General features: G+C 32.3%; 1 protein-coding gene across 2 annotated transcripts in view; it reads left to right on the top strand.

Moving 5' to 3' along the window:
* Window positions 1-22,511, top strand: part of AGPS (alkylglycerone phosphate synthase) — a 147,999-nt gene that overhangs the window by 73,721 nt on the left and 51,767 nt on the right. For both annotated transcript variants that reach the window (XM_064586738.1, XM_045868459.3), the window contains exons 9-12: window positions 167-292; window positions 2,580-2,688; window positions 12,155-12,282; window positions 22,315-22,366. In XM_064586738.1, coding sequence (XP_064442808.1) covers window positions 167-292; window positions 2,580-2,688; window positions 12,155-12,282; window positions 22,315-22,366 — 415 coding nt within the window. The remainder of the gene's footprint in view (window positions 1-166; window positions 293-2,579; window positions 2,689-12,154; window positions 12,283-22,314; window positions 22,367-22,511) is intronic.

The following is a 22,511-nucleotide window of genomic DNA, read 5'->3' on the forward strand; positions in this document are numbered from 1 at the left end:
TGTTTTGGATGAGCATGATAAAAGTATTTCTTTTTCTATATAGGTTTTAATGAGTCCAAATACCAGTGACATATGGAAATTTTAAAGTGTGAAGAGTTAATGTGTTGAATGCTATGTGAAATGGTCCCATTTTCACTAGTAAAATACTACATTTTTTGTTTTTCAGCTTAAAGAAAGTGGTTATTGTACAGGTCATGAACCAGATTCCCTGGAATTCAGCACTGTGGGAGGATGGGTATCTACTCGGGCATCAGGCATGAAGAAGAATATCTATGGCAATATTGAGGACCTGGTAAATTTTTTTCTAGTTTACTATGTCATAATTGATTAGTCTATTACTGTGAAGTGATTAAAGCCTTTTTTAGAGTTGGATGGTAGGGTCTTCCCAAAAGTATACCCCTTTTGATTATAGTAAAGTTGACTATGTATAGTGGAAGCAGTTTAAAGACAACTGTGGTCATTATTTACAGTTGCTCCTTTTCAAGTGACTGATATTTAAGGTTTATAGATGCTTCATAGTATCTTACTTATATATAAACATTATTTTATAAGCTTCTTGGAGCCTCAGTCTTGAACTCTCCCAAGGTTTTAGTCCATTTATTTAAGTGATCTCATCATCATTGCCACTTTTTTGCCTTAGGAGAGTTTATACTTATTTTTCTTAAAAATTTTTTTCTGTATAGAATTAAAGAGCCTGATTGAAAATGTTCTAGTAGGTGGCAGTATGACCTGTAATGGTTTATGTGCACACCATTTTATTTTAGCTGATCTGGTGCCAGTGTTCTGGGAGCTAGTGTGGTAATAGTGTAACTGTGGGCATTCTGGCTAGGGATTAGATATCATTTGTTCCATGTGTAGCTTTTTCAGTGATTAGTTGTGTGACCTTGTGCAAATTGGTTCACCTTTCTAAACTTGTTTCCTCTTCAGTGAAGTAAACTAATGATACTCACTGCATGGAATTATTATAAGTGTATATTATAAACACTTAAAATGTTTACATTATCCTGTTTTATTTTAAATTGAGGATATTTTAGAAATCACATTTTTCTTTTTACAAATAAAACAAATTCAATTTCAGAGGAGAGAATTTAATCCTTTTACTATTGGATTATTAAAAACTTTATCATAGTTAAGCAAACATGTGATAGACTGCTATATTTAGTACTGCTAAAGCATGTAATTTATTTTATTTTGGAGAGCCTTAAGGACCACAGATTATAAGCATATATCCTAACGTGCTTATTTGCATGTGTATATCTAGCTTTTAATATAAAACAGGATCATGCTGTGTTTAATCTCCTTAAACTATATTGTCAGTATATTAACGTGTAAATGAACAAAGACAAATGTAAATGTACACTATCATTTTTAGAGTGCATATAATTCTCTTTTATTGATAATTCATGGTTTATTAAAGTAATTCCCTATTAGTGAATATTTAAATTATCCTTGATTTCAAAATTGTAGGAAACAAAGGGGAAAATATCTTCTTTAGTAATTTCTTCAGCATACATCTTTAATCACTTTCTTTGAGCAAGTTCCTAGAGAGCTTGAATTGTTGAATCAAGATGTTTATATATGTTTTTTAAGTCTTTGAATCTTTATCGCCAAAATGCTTCATAGAAATTTGTGCCATTTGACATTCCCACTAGCACTATGAGAATCTTTATTTTATTTGGACCTTTTATTTATATTTTTGTCTTTTTAATTTTTTTATTTCTTTAATTGCTAGTGAATGTATACTTTTAAAATGTCCTCATAGGTGATTTTTAGTTTTTGTTTTGTGAATTGTTTATTGATGTCCTCTGCTCATTTTCTTAAATAATAGACTATTTTTGTTTATCTGTCAAAAAGCTATTGTAAAAATGTGTTGGATTTTCACCTAACCATTTCCTGATTTGGGTTTCAGGAACTACTTTTGAGTGACCCTCTACCTCTAATATACTTACTTTCTCACTGGTGTGAGACTTGTATCACATGCATCTCTCTTTTCTTCTCTTTAATTCAATCACTACATCTCCCTCTTGATCCCATTTTTGACCTGATTATAATTAATACTTCATTCTTTTCATTCTTTACTACTACGTGGGCAAAGTAGATAAATTGAGGGTGGGAATAAGGCAAGAATAAGTGTTCTCTTAGAATTCTAAGCATTTGAAACAGTTTGATGTGAATAATAGTGATTCATCAGTACTGTTAAATAAGTGAAAGAATGAACCTATTAAAATATGATCATTGATTATTTCTTTCGTCCCTTAGTTCTTTGCCACATGGATAATCCTAGACTAAATTTGGTTTAAAGAAAAGTGCTTTTCATTTTTTTAGGATGATGAATGAATATACCCAAATCAATAACAATCTTAGAATCATTTTTTTCTTCTTTTAAAGTTGTATAAAATTTATTTTTAGTCTAAGAATTATTAAAAGATATTAGAATTCTGAAGGGTATCACCATTTATCACTTAATCCAATATCTTTAAATGTAGGGTTTTTAATAAATATAGATGGATGTGTGTACACACACACACAACATTCACTGACAAATACATAGAATTTACATCGTGCATTGTATTAAACAGGTGGTTCATATAAAAATGGTAACACCTAGAGGTATAATAGAAAAAAGCTGTCAAGGACCTCGTATGTCAACAGGCCCTGATATCCATCACTTCATCATGGGATCTGAAGGTAAATATAACTAATTTATTACAAAGAAATACAGGTTAGTGACTCAGTTTTCTGAAAATCTGTGATATTGTGATATAAGATCTTTGAAAGAAGGACATGTTTTATATATTTAAAGAATGGTGATTTTTTTTAAGTTTTATTATTTTAATTTAGTGCTTCATAAAGTTTTTATTATGAGAACATCTTATTAAACATCCCTTTTACATTTTGGTTTTTATAGTTTTAGAGATAAGTTAGCCTTTTTGGTATTTTATTTTTGTTTTAGAGTTTTTAATCAATGATTTTAGGAAGAGTAGTTGTTAAGATTTAAAATGGTTTGCTTTAAAATTTTGTAGTATTCTCTAATCTTGTCTGATTTCTCAGGGGGAAAGGGCTGAGAAAGTACTGTCTTAGTGTCTTGTCTTTCTATAATTGTACCTTTTGTTACTTGCTATTTGATTCTTTGAAGAGGTGGAATTTAAAATCCTGTTGATTTACATATCTTTTAAAACATGTTGGACTTTCTTTTTTTTTAAACTACTATTCTTTGCTTGGTTACTTAATGCTGGGATGGATTAGAATATAGTTCTTTATCTCATACAAAACATTTAATTGCTGTACTGATCAGGAAAAAACTGACCTTCTATTTTGCAAACTAACTTTTATGTGGTGAATTTTATGGATAAGATGAACATAGTCGTGTTTGTCAATTCTTAAAATGGTAGAGAGGGATATCCCTTAAATCCAGAGAAATAAGATAAAATAAGTGTCTCTAAATGAGTGGAGGAACTCATTACTAGTTTAGAAGATGTGGTACAAGCTAAAAAAGAGATCGATTTTCAAAACATTTAGCTGAGCAATTACAATAAACTAGGATGATAGGACATAAATTCTATCTTTGATAGTAACATCAGGGAGAGAAAAAATAACAAACTATGTCTCAGTGACAGGCTACAGGTCAACTAGTGATTTGATGACCAATGATATAGCTTAGGTATTTTTTCATGATAATCAATGATAAACCTTTGTCAAGATGTCTTACCAGTTTACCCTCTTACTCTTTTTCTGATCAGTATACTCTTCTATGGAAAAATAGAACTACATTTTTAATGAGAAAAAAATGTTAAATTCTCTTAAAATAATGTCATTCTTTGGTAAATATTCTGCAACTTCTTATGCTAACACATCATCCAAAAGTTAACTAAAATATATAACCTTTTGCCACCAGGTGTCAAACTGAGTAACAAATAGGTATTAAAACTGATAGTCATTAATTACAGTATTACTATTTGTGCATACATAGTTGGAGTCAACTCTAAATATAAATGATCTTTTTAAGTAACCATATCAGACATTTTTTTTCTCCCATCGCTTAGTATTTTAAAATTTTTGGTGCTAGGTACTGTGCTGGCACAATGAAGGACACAGGTAACAATTGACCCTTATAATACAGTACAATAAATTATATGATAGAAGTAAATGCAGGAGAAATACAGACAAAGTTTGCATTGATGGGTGCTTAAGAAGACCTTTTCAGAGGGGTCATGCCTAAAGTGGTCCTTGAAGGTTGGTAAGGAGTTGAGGGAATAAGGTGGGGAGGGAGTTGCCCTGCAGAGAGAACTGCAGGTGGGCAGACTTAGAAGTGAGAAGAGCCACGTCTGCCTGGTGAAGCGGCCAGGTTTCCAGTGTAACTGGAACATAAGATTTAACTGTAGAGTGGACTAGGCAGCAGGTCTAGGAATAGAGTGGTAAGGGTTACAGGGTAACTGGAGAGATAATTTGGTCTTTTATGCCTTTTAAAATAGTTTATCTAATGACTAGATAAACTAAATGACCAGACTACCTCCCTCAATAGTAAATTATTCTCTGAATTTAAGGAAGGTAAACTCATAATAATAAAGTAAGCAAAGAAATATGATTTGTTAAATGTATGTACTAGGGCAAATTACTGTATTTAAATGAGATCTTACCATAAACATACGTGTAAAATGCCGTAGTGATTTAGGAGCAAGAATGATGAAATCTTTCAGATCTGGATCTCAATCCTGGTTCCACCACTTAAATTTCTGTGACTTTGTGTAAATTAGGTAATTCTCTATGCCAGTGGCCTCAGCTATAAAATGGGGATAATAAAAAAATCCATCTTAATAAGCTTTTGTGAGTATTAAATGAGATTATGATAAGCAGTCTATAAGCATTTAGTAAGTATTCAACAAATGTTAAATTTATTGCTATTGTTGCTGTTTATTATTTTGGCATCAGTGATCTTTACAAGTGTATTTATAGTCCTTAATCTCCATCTCTGTATGTGGATATAGAGTCATCTTAATGTAGGCCAGGAGACAGCATGATTGAGAAAGTTAATTTATGTGAAATCATATTCTTTTTTATTTTATTTTTTACTTTTGAATTTTATTTTTTTAAAGTTTTTATTTAAATTCTAGTTAGCATACAGTATAATATTAGTTTCAGGAGTACAATATAGTGATTCAGCACTTCTGTATATCACCTGGTACTCCTCACAACAAGTTCATATTCGTTTATAATATGTATTTTTATCTGCTATCTTGAGCCAATCTAAATAATAACCTCCTGCCTTAAGTGTGAATCATAAACTTTTCCTCAAGTTTTAAAAATACTTTTTTGCTATAATTAAATCATCTGATGACAACCTTGAAAGGATTATCATTAAAAAAATGTATTTTCCTGATCCTACTAAGTTCTTCATGTGACTAACCATGTTAAATTTAATGTTTTTGTCTTGTTTTGTGTTATGAGTTTTTCATAGTGATTTTTTTCAATTAGCAGCTTCCTTCCATTTTAGATGCTATAACATCAATATAATGAAAATTATAATAAATAGTTAAAGCCTCTGAAATGCTTTGCATTCTTATGTATGGAATTTACTAGTAATTCAAAAGAATTTGCTCTTTTATTTGAAAAATGGTTAAAAGCTACATTTTTACTTTTTTAACCCATGACCCACCCTTGTTTTCGCCTTTGCTCTATGTTGAAATAAGTGAAATGCTTATTATCAGTCCTTTGTGTATTTTTACCTTTTGTATGACCTTGACACTTGCAGGACAGCTTGAGTAGTTATTATAATATCCATGGGTTGCACTTTTTTTCCTTCTTTCTTGAAACTACTGTCCCAGTGTTGCCCGGTTTTATATGTTGTTTTAAAGAAATCTAATGCTAGTTCTTTTGCCTTTATAGCTTGTTTCCCTTTTTCACCTGAGTGTCCTGAGGATTTTTTTCTTTATTATTGAAGTCTACAACTTTTATAACTCAGAGTTGATTGTCCTAGGTTGTTTTGTGTGGTGCCCAGTGGACCCTTTCTATGTTTATATTTACATCTTTTATTCTTTCTGGAAAGTTTTTTTTGTAACTAGTGTTAAATATTAGGGGTTTTCCCCCCATTGTTTTGATTTTTCTTCTTCAGGGACACCAGTTATACTATGTCTGATTATGTTTGCTTGTTTGGCATTTCAACCACTATTTCTCTGACCCTTTTTATTCCCCACCTTTTTTCTTTATTTCATTTTCATTCTCTTGGTTATTTTCCTGCTTTTCTTCAATGCCCTTTATTGAGTCATCATTTGAATCTATTCTCTGTTCTCCTTGGGTACCTTATAACTTAGCCTTCAGTTTTTATATATATATTTTTTTTATTGTTGTTGCTGCTGTTCTTTTTCTTTCCTGAAATTAGTCATCTCTTATTTCATTTCTTCTTGTGTTTTGTCCACTTTTAATGTTTGTATTTCTGACTCAGGTATTTTTTTTTAATATCCCTAAATGCTTGCTTGACAGTATTTAATTCAGTTTGAGATGTTTATTACTGTTTTTTTTCCCAGCATATTGGTTGGTTTAAGGGAGAGACTTTTCATCAGCAGAAAACTTTTGTTTATATTTTGTCTTTTTCCAGTAGTTTTTGTGGATTTGGTCTGCTTTTTTCTATTGCTATTTATTACTTAGAAAGTGTTTCCTAGTTTGGGAATGTCCTTTTCTGTCACTCCTACCCTCTCTTGTGCTACTTGTTTTGTGGAGTGGTATTTTTGGTGGAAGAAGGCTTGGCATGTCTTCTTTCTCTTTTATTTCTATAGGGTCTTTAATTTCCCTCTCTTACTTCATTCTTTCCCATCATTACTTTGTCTCCAAGGAGTGCCACACTTCTCTGAATATGACGCTCCCTGAAAATACTCCCCTTGCTTCTCCAAGGCTGCCATTTCTAGTTCTTCCCATTTTCAGACCCCTCCCCATAGCCAGGGCTGTGGATTTCCCTGTACAGGATTTTAGTATTATTGTTGTACTTTTGCTGTCTGTGGTTGATTTTATCTTTGCTTCCTCCAAGTCCTCTGATACTGTCTATTTTTTCATATAAAATCTTTTAAACCTCCCTTTACTTTCTACCCTTACAAGCTGGCAGCAGGTAGAAGGCTGTAGTAGGTCTTTTGGAATTTGTTTTATCTCTGTTTAACAGGTAATGTGAAGTTCAGAGTGTTTTTTTGTCTCCTAGTAATATTGAAAGTTTTGTTTCATTATTATATGTGTTTTTCTGTTTCTTGTTGATTTTTATGTTTTGGGGGAAAGTAGAGAGGGGGGAAGATTCAGAGTCAAATGACTGCCATTCTTCTTAGTCCCGAAGTCACCTGAGAGTATATTGTCAAATTAGAAAAGAGTTTATTTACTTTGAGCAAATACTTGCATTTGATATCAAATAGCACTTGAAGCTTTTAGTTTTCTTGAGAACAAATATTATATTTGAAAATTATAAAGTAGAAAATTCTTAAATTTATTGTAATGTAGTTTTGATAAAACAGAAAAGTGAATGATGTATAAGCTTCTGTGATGTCATATTGCCATGGAGTTATTTATAAGCAATTATATAAAGTAGATATAAAATATAAAAGTGTATAAAGTGGTACAATATACATATAATCAAGTGATAAGTAATCCAAGTCTTTTCTATCACTCCACTGACATAATATTCCCAAAGCAAAAGAATCAATACATATAATAACACAACAGAAACGAGGCTTTTGATTAAGTGAATTTAGATATATCCATTTGTGATGCGCTAAGTTGAATGTAAGTCTGAGTGGAAGCTGCTCTCTGAGACCTGGATGATTTTGCTTTCACAGTGGGACCCCATGTAGACTCATAGCAGGATAGTTGCAGAGACTTGCCTTGGGCATTTCATTAACCTTGCAATAATGCAGAGTCTCATTTTACTAATTTTTATTTTATTTTTTTTTTACCTCACTTTCAATGTTATGGTGGGTTTTACTACTTTAGGGTGCCTACTCTACAGAGGAAGCAATACAGGTATATAGAAGTTTAAGGCATGGTCACTTTTCACTGGTACCTTGGAATTTTGATGTAGAATTAGAATTTTAAAGGAAGTTTGCTAATGTAAAGGGATATATATTTTAAAATCAACTTTTTGAATAATTACATATACAAAATTAAAAATGGACAAATGTACAAAATTGAAAAGGTACTAAAGGATGTGTAAGGGAAAATCTGCCCTTCTATCCCTTTTTCTGAGCATTTCCTTTGTTCAGAGTAAACACTTACTGCTATATTTAAGTATATATGTATGCAGTCTTTCTGCTTTACACTTCCTTTTATAAAGCTTACTTCATATCATTACATTTAGAGCCACTTCATTCTTTTTGACAGCTACTGAATGTACACTAACCAGACCCTCATTGATTGGCATTTAAATGGTTTCCAGCTTTTTCCTGGATTATATTTAGGTTGTATTAGATGATATTACATGCTATAATTCAAAGAAGTATTTTCAGATGGCTCCATTTCTCAGATATTAAGGAAGGATTTCACAAAAACCTGGGAACTCGGAGTTTAGTTTTAAGTAGAAAAGTGTTCCTGTCTGCAATCATGGCTTATACTGACCTTTTCCTTAATGGATTTCAATCTGGTGACTTTGAGTTTCAGCAAGTATTTATTAAAGTGTTCTATAATCTGTGGTTAGATTAAATAGAGAAGATGATTCCTGTGTTTCAGACTGTATGCCTGTCAAATTTCAAGTCATTTGTAGAAACGACTTTTAACATGAGGTGTTAATTCCGAGGCTACCAGGAGCTTCTAAAAATGTTGAGAAGAGTTGAAAGAATTACAAATAAGCTTAGTGATGGTGTTAGTATAGTGGTAGGGAAATTAGCAACTTTAAAAATTAAATTGATACGACTTGTATTAGTCGTAGGAACGAACAAGTGTGATAGATAATTCTGTACTGGTGGATGAGGAGACACCATAGTTCTAGTAGTTTACCTGTCAGCCTTTTACCTCTTCTCTGGCAAAGGTTTAGAAGTTCTTTTAGACTCCTTTTATAGTCTAAGATGTTTATTTCTAAAAATTTTCCTACTTGTAAAATGTATAACTGTTAGCTCCTTATTTAAGAAAATAGCTCTGACGTTTCATTTGTAATTCATTTAGAGAATTAATTAACTTATGGTTATCTTTAATAGATTTATTGAAATATAATTCACATACCATAAAATTCACCCATTTTGTGTATCTCTTAGAAGGCATAGTTCCTGAGGTTAGTGTTTGGGATTCTTTTCTGACCATAGTTGGGGTCCTCCACACTGTTTCTATACAAGCAAACTAGCTGGCATACAATGTTGCCTTTATCTCCAATAAACTTACCTGTGTCCTCCCAATTGCCTTTTACATCCTCCACTGTTTTCAGAGTGTTCTTAGGCTTGAACTTCTCCATATTCTGTTTGTTGCAAAGAAAGTAATTTTCTTCGGAAAGAGATTAGGAGCTGTTTTTTGCCTTGTGTTCCCTTTCCCCCTCCCTCCTCAGCCCCTTGAGAACAAGTCTCTGAGCCTCTGAGTCTCTGAGCATGGCTCTGGAGGGGAGGAAGGGGAGCAATGGCATGCTTTTCTCTGAGGACATCCCTACTTTAGTAGCTCCATGCTGGGGAAAAGAGGGAAGGAAAACAGATCTTCTTGGTTTGCTTCTCCTGGCAAGATGCCATCTCTTTACAAGCCAAGCTAAGGGCAATTGGGACCCCAGTATTAGTGTGTCATTCCAAGTAGAGCCTCTGTCCCACCAGCTAAGGCTGGGTACAAGACATGAACTAACCTCCTCCCCATTCCCCCAACGTCTTTGTGGTACTTGCCTGGAATGTAGCTTTAGGAAAAGGTAGCTGAGAGCAGGGTTATGTGGAACAGGACCAGAGGTTTTTCTGAAATTAAAAGAGTCTTCATGTGTGTATTCCAGAAAAAGGAAAACATACATCCACACAAAAATATGTTTGTAAATTTGTATGTATATTCATGGTAGCATTATTCATATGAAGTAGCCAAATGTGGAAACCTGTGGAACTTTCAGCTCTAGGGAGGGGAGAGGGACTAGACATTGAATTAGTGGTTTAATCAATCATGCCTATGTAATGAAGTCTCCATAAAAATCACTAAAATGCGGTTCCAGGGAGCTTCCAGGGTGGTGAACACATGGAGGTGCTGGGAGGGTGGTGCATCTGCAAAGGGCATGGAAACTCTGAGCCCCTTCCCCCATACTTTGTCCTATGTATCTCTTTTTTTTCATCTTGGCTTTGCCTGAGTAGTATCGTGTTTTATATTAAACTGGTAATCTAGTTTAAAAAAATGTGGAAACCCAAATGTACATCAGCTTAATGAATGGATGAACAAAATTAGTTATACATACAATGGAATAATAGTCCACAATTAAAAAGGAATGAAGTATTAATATGTGCTATAACAGGGATAAACCTTGAAAACATAGAAGCCAGTCACAAAGGACCACATATTGTAAAATTCCATTTACATGAAATGTCCAGAATAGGCAAATTTATAGAGATATTCCTAGATTAGTGGTTGTCTAGGGCTGAAGTATATGTGTGGGGAAACAGGGAATGGCTGTTTCACGGGAACAGGGTTTCTTTTTGTGGGTGATAAAAATATTCTAGACTTAGATTTTTTTTTTTTTAAGATTTTATTTATTTATTTGAGAGAGAGCACGGGGGAGTGGGGGAGGAGCAGAGGGAGACAGATAAGCAGACTCCACACCAGGCATAGAGCCCAGTGTGGGGCTTGATCTCATGACCCTGAGATCATGATCTGAGCCGAAATCAAGAGTCAGTCACTTAACTGACTGAGCCACCCAGGTACCCCCTGGACTTAGATTTTAATGATAGTTGCATGTATTTGTGAATATACTGAAAATATATTGAGTTCTACACTTTAAATGGGTGAATTTTATGGTTTGTGAATTATATCTCAATAAAGATACTAAAATAAAAGATAAAGCCTTAGTCATTTTTGTGATCCTTTAAAATTTACAAGGTATATTTACTTTTTATTTAAATACTAATCGGGCCAGACTTGCAGAGTTTTTGTGATTTTACAAATTATAACAGGGTCATATTTGATATCTCAGTAGGCAGTCATTTGTATATATGATGAACATACTGTGATCTAATGTAATTTACTTTTTAATGGACTCTTAGTTTTTAATCTTGTATTCTGTATTGACATTCTGGGTGTATTATAAATTTACTGGAAACTTTGGTTTTTGTGGTACTTTTTATTTATTTCTAGTGTTATCATTAAGTTCTCCAGTTCAGAGATTTCCCTCTTTATCCTTTTTTTTATGATTCTCAGAAAATTTACTAATAGTATTAATAATTTCTACCATTTGTACATCAGAAACCACTAATTCGAAAAGCTTGGCTTCGTGAATATAATCATTATAACCATGTCTCTTCAGATATTTTAGCATAGTTATTTAGATCTCATAGAATATAGTTTATATTTAACTTTCTTTTTTCCTATTTGATTTGTCCCTCCTCCATTTAGTAAAGGAAAGAGCATTTATTTCATTGGTGGTTTTCTTGTACTAGATATTTATGGTAACTGCTCTGTCTCTGAAATACCTGGTCTGGGTTTTTTTTGTGTCTTACAAGGGCATCTTAGTATTGCCATTGTCATTGTATGAATTCCTAGGAAAAAGGCAAGGTAATAATAGTCCCTCTAATTTCTTCTATCATTTTAAATTCTCATAGAAGTTTCTTTTTGCCCCAGCAAATTTTTCTCACAGTAAAAGTAGGCACAACTATCAAAATATACTTTTGTCTGAATGTTTGAGATATACAAACCTGTTGTTTTTCAAAAATTTTTTTCTTTAATAGGTTGTAATACTTTTAAAACTATTTAAAAGTAACCGTCTTGGAGGAAGGTTACCTTAAAAATGTTTTAAAGTATTTATGCATAACATAAGAAAAATGTATTCCCAAACCTTTGGTTTTTTTTAGAAAGTATAAAATTTGTTTAGTTGTTTTTCTAAAAAGACTTGAGTAGCCATTATTCCCCACATAGAATAAATAGATTTAAATATGAATAGAATAAATTAATAGAATAAATAGATAAAATAGATTTAAATATGATTTAGAAAATTGGCATGTGATATATTGGATTATTCCCCCTTCTTTTTCAGGAACTCTTGGTGTGATAACAGAAGCTACAATAAAAATCAGACCAATCCCTGAATACCAAAAGTATGGCTCAGTAGCTTTCCCTAATTTTGAACAAGGAGTAGCCTGTTTAAGAGAAATTGCAAAACAGGTAAAAAACAACAACAACAACAAAAAACCCACCCATCTATATTTATATTTTTAAAAATTCTGCGTAATTGATTTTGATATGTCACATATAATCTTCATATTTAGTTGTGTTATATATGTGGTTTTACCCAGTGTTATATGAAAAGGTAATGTAAAATCATCCCTGTAAGTGCAGTTGCTATTTCTTTATTTTTTGGTTTAAAGAGTGCTGTGTGATTTTAAGCCAAGGTAAGATATGTACTTGGGTTGATGGCTTTGAATGACTCTGCCTTTAATGAATGTTATGTTTTCTTAAATTATTTTTAGATAAGACATTTTGTGATTAATTTGAAGTAATATATAATTTTTCTTAAACTAAGACAGTTATTGAAATTAAAATAAATGGCTGAATGTCAATTATCCAAAAATACAGAAATTAAGTATAGGTAATCAAACTCTCTCAATTCTCAGAATGTGCTACTACTAGGCCTTACTTTGTTTTATAATATTACCGAAGCTATAGTTTAAATAACATAATACAGCATAATATAACATAATATATTTAGCTATAAGTTAAGAAGAATTCCCATTTTCTCTTCCCTTCTTGAAAAAAGGATATATTATCAAGGATTTTTAAAAGACCAGATAATGCCACGTAATTTTATTTCTATGTTCTATGTATCATTGTAGAAATTCTTGCATTTCTTTAGGCATTTGGTTCATTGTTTGAACTACAATGGTTTTTAGAAAAAGTTTATTGCAACATTTCCCAGCAGGGAGGAAATGAAGGGAATATACTCCAGCCTGTTTCTTCTTGCTTTCTCCAAACTCCTAGAGTTCTTTAGTACTTCCCATCAGCTATATGTAACTAGAATCTTGAGGGCAAGGGAGCTTTCTGATGTGACCCATATAGTTCGGCTTCCAGGTATCATGAGCAGGGTGAAGGGAGGATCTGATGAGGCAAAGGAATGATATCCAACAAATACTGCATATTCATTGTGGACTTCGTAAGGTATTGAAATGGAAAGTGGTCAAGAGTCTTATCTTCCCACCATCCCAAGACAACCACCCTAAATGTTTTTAAAAAATTTAAAATAAGCAGAAATATTTTATATTTACTCACATATTTACCATTTCTAATGTTCTTGAGTTCATACACTTTTGCTTTCTGAGACAGTCATTTTTTTCTGTCAGTTTTCCATTTGCAGGGAGTTCAGTTATATGGTCACCTAATCTCACAGTTGACAAAGGTAATTTTTATAATTTCCAAGTAGCTTCAGTTACTTATCAGTTAGATTGCTTCCTTCATCAAGACTTAGCATAGGCCCCTTAATCTTGATTATCTTACTGCTGGGAGGGGGAAGAGTTTAAATCAAGAAGTATAGTCCCGGAATGAACATTCTTGAACTTGTGGCAGGTTACTTTGGTGGTGTTAAAGCAAAAGCGAATGTTAGTAGTTGAAATTTTTACAAGAAGAGCCCCTAATTCCTAGAATTTGGGGATATTATGTTATGATTAGGGAGCTAGAATATGCAGTAAGTATTATGCTATGTATGCTAAAATAATGAGATGGTATAATATTTAAATATTATTTTAAAATGTAACTATCTCAACACATCATATATTATTAAATAATATATATTATGTATAATTATGTAATATTAAATATTTATAATATTTAAAAGCAGGACTGTTGAATAAAGGAGTGGAAATAAGTTTTAGGAATAAATATTTGTTATTCTAACATAATATCTGAGCACTGAGCAGTAAAGTTCAAGTGTGTTTTAATATTGTTGCTAAAACCTTCCACACTTAGAGGCAAAGGAAAGTAATTTCAAATTTAAGATAGCCCAGGTGTTAAAGAATAAAAGAACTATTTGCAAAGCCTCATGGTTTTGTCTGTGAGTTAGTTAAAACCTAGGAGAATGGAAAGCTAGGTTTTGGTGTTCTTTATTTTTATTTTGTTTTGTTTTGTTTACAAAATAACTAAGTTCGCCAATTAAAAATCAGAACAAACCATTTTCCATAATTAAATTATATTTTCTTACCAATTTCAATCTTAATGACTTTTATTAAGGTGTTTTCACTTTGTATTATAATTTATTCTTTGTGTTACTTTTATTTGCTTTCTGTCAGTCAAGCTTGATTATTTCTCTCCCAAAAAAGCTTTATAATAAAAGATATAGTTCATATTATTTCTCTTGTTCAAGTTTTGAATGACATCTTTTTAATTGGCCATTGTTGTCTCCGTTTTTTATGGCAAAATAAGGAATGCCAAATTAGATTTTTTTTTAAAAATCATAGAATTTATACAACTATCTGGTTTGTATGTATTTTCAATAAATGATCTCACTGAGGTCACATTCAGTCTATGTTGGCTAAATCTGCCCCTTCACAAGATCACCATTCTAGAACACAGATTTAGTAGACTTGTTAAGGTGTTATGTGATCTTTGAAGTAGAGGTAGACATATTTTGTGCTTTCCTGCTTTTCCATATTGCAAATATGTAAACATATCTTAGGTTTCATTAATGAGAAATGATGTACAAATATATCAGAATCCTAAATTTATAATTCTATTAAGATGGAAATGTTGGATTTAAACATAGTTGCTATAATCTGATGTGGCTTTTGGTACAATTTAATATGCTCCTGGTAGAAAGTAACAGAGAAGAACTACTTGTGCTAATGAAAAGCAGAGGGTGAAATTTTCCTTCATCTTTGCATAAGTCAGTAAAAATTGCCCTTTTGTTTTAAAAAATTCTTTGGATATTCACCACTGACCATAATCTAAATTGACTACACAAAACTGTATTGGGTATATGGTTTGGAATAAACAAAGGTGATGGTTGATAAAGTGCCACCCTGTGGTTAAATGCTTAAAAAGAAAGCTCCTTTATAAACTATAATTTTAATAATTTGGTTCTGTGTACTTAGTAATAGACAGTTTTTAAAGACATATATACCATGCAACTAGAAAGCTTGCCTTACTTGAAACTGATTAAAAAGCCTAGATAGATAATATTTTATTCTCAAATATTGCCTGTATGAATGAAACAGAACAGTATTGCAATTTGGAGATATTCCACTGTTTGGGGAACTTACGTTATTTTACTTCTGCACAGATACATAAGCATTAATGTTTACATTCCCTGGAAGTGGGTAAATCCTTGTATTATAATTTAGGGACATTTACATATCAGTTTATAGAATGTACAAATCTTGTAGGTCAAGAATGGAACTGTGTGTGCTGCCCTGCTTTGTAACAATATTCTGAGGCAGAAAAATTGAGCAAATGATCAGATTTTGGCACTAGCTGTTCAATTTGCAATTTGGAATTTCACCTGATAGCAGGAGAATTAAGATCCATTAAAATAGATGGTACATGGTTTATGATTGTGCCAAATTCTTGATTGAATAATGAGTTGGCTGCTTGTAATTTCTCACTGTCATTTCATAGCACTTCCATTTTTGCGGTATTTTCAGACTCAAGTTGCTTTTGAAATGGGAAACTGTATTTTGGATATGTATCTTTTGGAAAGGCGTATACATGCTTGTTTACAAATAGCAAAATGGGCTCTTTGTATATTTTCATCACTTTTCCTACTGAAGGAAATAAATTAAACAACTTTATACTGACAGCAGAAGGATTTTACTAAGGTATCTCATCTAATCTTTGTCCATGTGAGGATTGTCCTCTTTCAATACTTCACTGCCTGGTAAGGAACTAGAAAGGAAGATTTAGTGGAAGATTAATGTGATTCTATCTTATAAATGGCAGTCCAGTATAATCTCCAACTTAACTCAGTAGATGGGTAAGTAAGTGATTTTTAAGACTTTCTGAGAAAATAGATATCCTACTGTAGCCTCTCAGGAGAGGAGAAAGTGTTTTTTAATCAGAATATCAGTTTCAGGTGTATTTTATTATTCTCTTATTGTTTGTTTAAAGATGACAGTGATATCTTTATAAAGTTTTAAGGGAAGAGTGTTGAAATAAGCTCAAAAGCAATTTTTGAAGTCTGAAGTTTCCCCTTCCCAGTAAAAACTTATGAATTCTGCCCTATAGTATTGAGGGAGGACCATTTGTTCCATTAACAGGAAACACTGTATGTGTGGCAAGATCAGTATGCGTTCCTCTGAAAACTGTCTTTCTCGGTATTAGAACTAGGTTTTTAGAATTATAAATTAAAAGGCAGGTTTTTCTCTACCTTTTGGTAAGGGGTCGCCCATTCTACCTACCATCACTTTTATTTTAAGCAATTTTAAACTGGTACGGTGTTATTTTCTAGAGAGTTTAGACCATAATTTGGAAAGAGGTACATAGTTCATGTTCGACACCTCAGACTGTTATATCTCAATTCTGAATTGTTCTGTCTTAAACTTGATTTATCCTGGATGGGTTGAAATAAACTAAAAGGAGCTAGGTTTAGCACTTACATTATAAAATAATTAAAACTTCTTTGTATTAGTGGTAATTCTTGGAAATAATTTGTTACATGTAGAAAATGGCATTGTTATTTTAAATGAGTGTGTGTGTGTGTATGCGTGCGTGTGCATGTGTGTTCTTTCCTCCCTCTGAAGCAGAGAAAATAACCTCGCCAAATGTTTGATTAATTGGATTCTGTACTCTGTGATCCAGCAAAATGTATTAAACTTGAGGACAGTTACAAGACATAATTTCAACCAGGAGCTACTCAGAACAAGTCATTACACCTTTACAAAAATGAAAAATGAAAATGATGAACCAGAGACTGTTTGGCATTAACTTTTGGCTCTTCCCTTAATATAAATGGAGGGAAATATCTACTCTATAAGATGTATTGTTTCATTCTTTAAAACCAAGAGATAATTCTCTTGTTAAAGAACATTCTTATTGTTTATAACGTGGACTCCCAGCGTCACTTCCGATAGGACTTACCAGTTCTACCAGTAGCCTAAAATACTGTCTGTGGTAACAGCTCTGAGAAAGAGCCAATTATCTGTCTACATTTTAAGTTTTATCTGTCTAGAAATTTGCAGTTAAGAGAATTCTCTTCACATACCCTTTTTTTAACTTATTTATTAATTTATTTTTTTGTGCTTATCTCTATGTGAGATAGTGTGCTCTTAACTTTATATCCAACAAAGTACATTGGATATTGTGTAAGTTAAATAGACAGTTCCTGTCTTCTAGTAATCACTATAGGTGGTGTATATCACAATAAATTTTAGGTGTTTAAATTTTTGTATGGCTGGGTACAAGGGGTTTTGTATTGGAACTTTGGCTTCTGATATACTATGAGATTACTAGACTATCTCCAAAATAGACTCAAGGTTCAGGAATTTGGGCCGTTCTAGAGTCTACACAGAATGTTTGATTTACTTCTTGAATAAACAAGCTTTTTCAATTCAAAGATGATACATATGTTAACCAAGGTACCATAGATACAGGACTACCATTCAGTGCTTATATCTTATCTTTATGAAGTTGGAATAGTAGAAATCCTGCTGACATTTGGAATGTTTTAATATTGATTTGCCAGTAACTAGTAAACTAAGGGATATCTTCAGGAATAATGTGTCGCATCTGCAGTGCAAGTTCTGGTTTTCTCTGTGATAAGAAAGAGATATGACTTAGTTCCATAAAAACAAGTTTTGTGGAAATCTTTTGATGTCTTATAGGGATTATTTTTTGGAGAAAATGTTTGGACTGAGAAATCTGTTGCTTTTTAAGTTAGTATAGAGATTTCTACTTAGTAAATAAGACTAATCAGTGATGGTTTTTTATTTTTCAGGTTATATATTCAAGTAAATTCCTGGTTGTAGCATCATTGAAGGGAAGAGATTGGCAGCAATTTGACATAGTCAATCTTACACTTGTGCTCTGAGGTCAATGTGGTTATTTAGTTCTTCTCAGATAAAACACAGATAATTGATATTTCCTTATTAGTCGATAATGAATTTCTCATCTCTTCAGATTATTTACTAAGTATAAAGTATACTTGGGTACAAGTCAGATGACATGAGGGATTCTAGTAAAAGCGCATTTATCATAGTAGGAAATACATCAGTTATTTCATTAACTCCAGTTTGGGTAAGCAGATTTTGTTTGAGTGTTCCTTAAATTCCCTGAATGAGTATTATTAACTCACCAATAAAGTTACTTGTTAAAACTATTCCCTCTCGGGTTAGTTCTGATCACATACCACCAGGGGTCACTTTAACTCAAGGACCCTTTTCCCCCTTTCCTCATCTATGGAATACTCTTAGGGTAATTGAGTAGCATGGGAATGAATTTAGAGCTCAAATTCTCAGGATTTCTGATGTGATGTCTCTTAAGTTTTAAAGGAAATATTTTTAGGTTTCCAAATGAGGTTTTATAGCAGTTGAAGCATAACCTGATCTTAACCATAGGTAGAGTTACCCAGATTGAGTGTTGTTGTTTTTTAAAAATAACATTATTTTGGTCTTTTGATTATAGGAACTTAAACTAAATTAGTTATAGTGGCAAGTTTTTATGTAAAACTCTAAGAGACTTTTCTTACTTTATATTTTTAGAATGATGCAGTCATTTACAGATTATCAATTGCCAGAGGATCATAAAGCAATCTAGATGATGTTTTTTAATTTGAGAATTTACTTTATGAGAGAGAGAATGAGAATTTACTTATGAGAATTTACTTGTGATGATAACTAAAAAACTCATTTACTGACTTTTGAAAATATGACGCTATAAAAACAGACTAAATAAAGCTGTTGTTTTGATTTTGATAATTTTTAAAAAGTCAGTACTGAAAGCCAGTATTTATTATCTAAATACAATAAACTTTCTTTAGCTTTTCGTTCTTTTGTGATAAGTGTTAGTCTGTAACCATCTACCCTGCCTCAGTATAAATAGGAGTAGTACATAACTGACTAGTTTATGTGACTCAGCTGTCAAGTTAAAATCGTGTTCAGTAATATTAAATATTAGTTGTTATATGTACCAAGTGCTCTGAAGCTTACTTATTTTTCCATTTTTTTTAATCTGGAAGTTTTAAGCATACAGAAACTTTAAAATAACAAGGTAGTGATCACCTGTATATCTGTCTTATATATTCAACAATTGACTTTTTGCTATGTTTGTTTTATGTTTGTGTCTGTTTTCTGGGCCATTTGAAATTAAGTTGCAGACAGCATGGCACTTGACCTCTAAATATTTATACATACATCTAAAAATAAAGATGTTTTTCTTCATAGTCATGATACTATTATCATGTCTAAGAAAATCAGCAGTAATTTTTTAATGACATTCTATATTCATTCTATAATCAGATCATTTCAGTTGTACCCAAGATATATTTTGTAGATAGTCTTTCAAACCAAGATTTTATCAAGGCCTGCATATTTATTGTATTTTAGTTGTTTCAGAGATTGAATTCCACTACAGATTTATTCTACTAAATGTAATATACTTTCCCCCCATTTTCTTTTTTTTTAAGATTTTTTTTTTTTATTATTTATTTATTTGACAGAGAGAGACACAGCGAGAGAAGGAACACAAGCAGGGGGAGTGGGAGAGGGAGAAGCAGGCTTCCCGCGGAGCAGGGATCCCGATGTGGGGCTCGATCCCAGGACCCCGGGACCATGACCTGAGCCGAAGGCAGACGCTTAACGACTGAGCCACCCAGGCGCCCCTCCCCCCATTTTCTGATACATGCGTGCCTATGCTGGTCGTTTTCATTAATAACACTGTAGGCATAGGAGTAGTAGAATCTATGTGGCAGTAGGAGATGGAAGTTACAAGTTGTTGTTAGGAATTTAAAAGTTGTTTTTTGGGGGTGGGGGTACGCCTGGCTGGCTCAGTCTGTAGAGCGTTTGACTCTTGATCTCAGGGTTGTGAGTTTGAGCCCCATGTTGGGTGTTGACATTACTTAAAAAAAATCTTTAAAAAAAGAGTTTGTTTTTCTAATAATACCAGAGGGCTTTGAATTCTTTCTTATATGTTACTGGTGTGCTTAAACCAAAGCATATAAATATGTATTTTATGTGATATTCTATTTGTTTTATAAAGAAAAGAAACTTGGTCTAATCAGGCTTCATCTGTCTTATTAGAAGTTGATACTCCTGGGGCATCTGGGTGGGGGCTCAGTCATTTAAGTGTCTGACTCTTGATCTCAGCTGAGGTCATGAGTTCAAGCCCTGCTTTGGGCTGCATGCTGGGCATGGAGCCTAACTTAAAAAAATAAATAAGAATAAAAATAAATTTAAAAAAAGAAGTTGATATGCCTGTTTTAATAGGAACATTTTAGGAAGATTGATTTTTCTTTAGTATTTTGGAAACTGGTTTGGTTTTTAGAAGCATAACCCAATTACAAAGATATCTTTATACCAAGATTTGAAATTACTCAGGTTATATATTTTTTATTTTATTTTATAATTGTATAGTGAATAGATAGTTTTCATATGATTTTTGTTTCAAATATGGTTTTAAAGCTGTGTGTGTCTGTGTTTGTGTGTGTGTGGTGTATGGTGTATGTGTGTGTGTTAAGTGATTTTTTAGGAGGCTTTGTGGTGTATTTGAAATATTGCTTATCTAGCATTCAGGATATCTTGGTCCTAGTTCTGTCTTTTAGTTTTGTCTATTTAACAGTCATATGACCTCGGATAAGTCTTTTAACCTCTCTGGTTCTTATGTACTCATCTGAAAAATGGGTATAATACCAGTTCTGCTACCCTGATTGGGGTTGTTTCTTATATTAAATAAGACATGTGAAAATAAGTTAGACATCACAGGATTCTATAAAAGTAAGGCAATAGGTTATCATCATGCTATGTATATAAAATTACCTAATACTGTTTCTTTAGACTCGGCACTGACTTTTTAAAATATAGATTGAATTATCTCACCTTTACTATCAAAGGTGAGTAAATAAATTCTATAGTGTTCAAAATAAGAATCTAGTCATTTTGTTGTGTGAAATAAAATGTGTATTGTGATTTTATAAAATTAACTATTTAATCAAAAGTGAATAATAGCAAAAATGTTGTAATGCACATTTATGTATTAAGTTTTGTTCTTTTGAATGATCTGCATAAATCTAAATGTTGATATAAATTTTATTGATAAATGGTATTACTCAGAAGATAAATGTTTAAAAATTTTGTCATCTGAAAGCAGCCTCTTGGTAGAAGTGTAACCATGTTAAAAATTTACATAGAAAATAAAATTGTATTTAGAGTCCAACTTGCTTTAATGTTATGGAAAAATTGTAACTAACTTAAACCTTGCCAGAGTTTGTATTGTAGTATTTCAGCATCGCAAAATTTATATAGCTATCTGTTCTCATTTTTCTTCCCTTGCAGCTTTTAGTGTGGTGCCTAGATTAAATTTAACACTGGCACAGTTTTAGATACATTATGTTATCTTTCATAATTTTGTTGCTATTTTCATACAAGTAACCTTGAAAGAATTTAGAATTCTGGACATTGATAGTATCCGGAATTTTCTATTTAGAATGGATTATGAGAAGGGATAAAAAGAGCAGTTCCTAGAGTTATGTATGAAGACATCACAGATAATTTTTTTTAAAAGTGCTTTTACTCAGAAAAATTCCACCATCATCTTCTTCATCTTAAAAGTATATATCCACCATCATGTTCTTTGTTTTAAAGGATGATATAAGGACCTGAGGACACATTATAATTCACAAATGTATAATGTTCTAGGCATTGATTTTAGTCTTTGAAATTTCTGCTTTGTTCTAAAATAATCCATTTCAAGGCCCAATATTTCTTTTAGGTATTTCCATAGATCTTTGCTAGGCATTAAGAAGATCTAGTTGCAGACAAATTAAAGATTTGGCAACATATTTGTGTATGTATTATGTATGTGGGTTTCTCCTCCAAATATTTAATAGAAGCTACTGGTGTTTTGTCAATTTAAAATTATATAAAAAGTTAAGATTTTTTTACTGTATATATTCCTAGGAACTAAGTTTTTGATCTCAAATACAGAAAGTTGACATTTCTATTCTATCTGTCTAGTTTCTTTACAGTATTAAATTTGTATCACATTTTTTTCTTTTTAAAACAGAGATGTGCTCCTGCATCTATCCGCCTCATGGACAACAAACAGTTTCAGTTTGGTAAGTAAGGAGTGGTCATTTTAAAAACTGCTCATGAAGCCACAAAATTTGTGAAACAGCTGTTACCTGCCAGGAATAGTACTGAATGAAGAGGTAGGAAGATGAATGTCATAGTTCCTGTCCTGCAGGAAGCTCTCAGTTTAAT

The sequence above is a fragment of the Mirounga angustirostris genome, unplaced genomic scaffold (assembly GCF_029215605.1).
Source record: "Mirounga angustirostris isolate CCGP_5_RB_7025 unplaced genomic scaffold, mMirAng1.0.hap1 SCAF_3, whole genome shotgun sequence".
NCBI lineage: Eukaryota > Metazoa > Chordata > Mammalia > Carnivora > Phocidae > Mirounga > Mirounga angustirostris.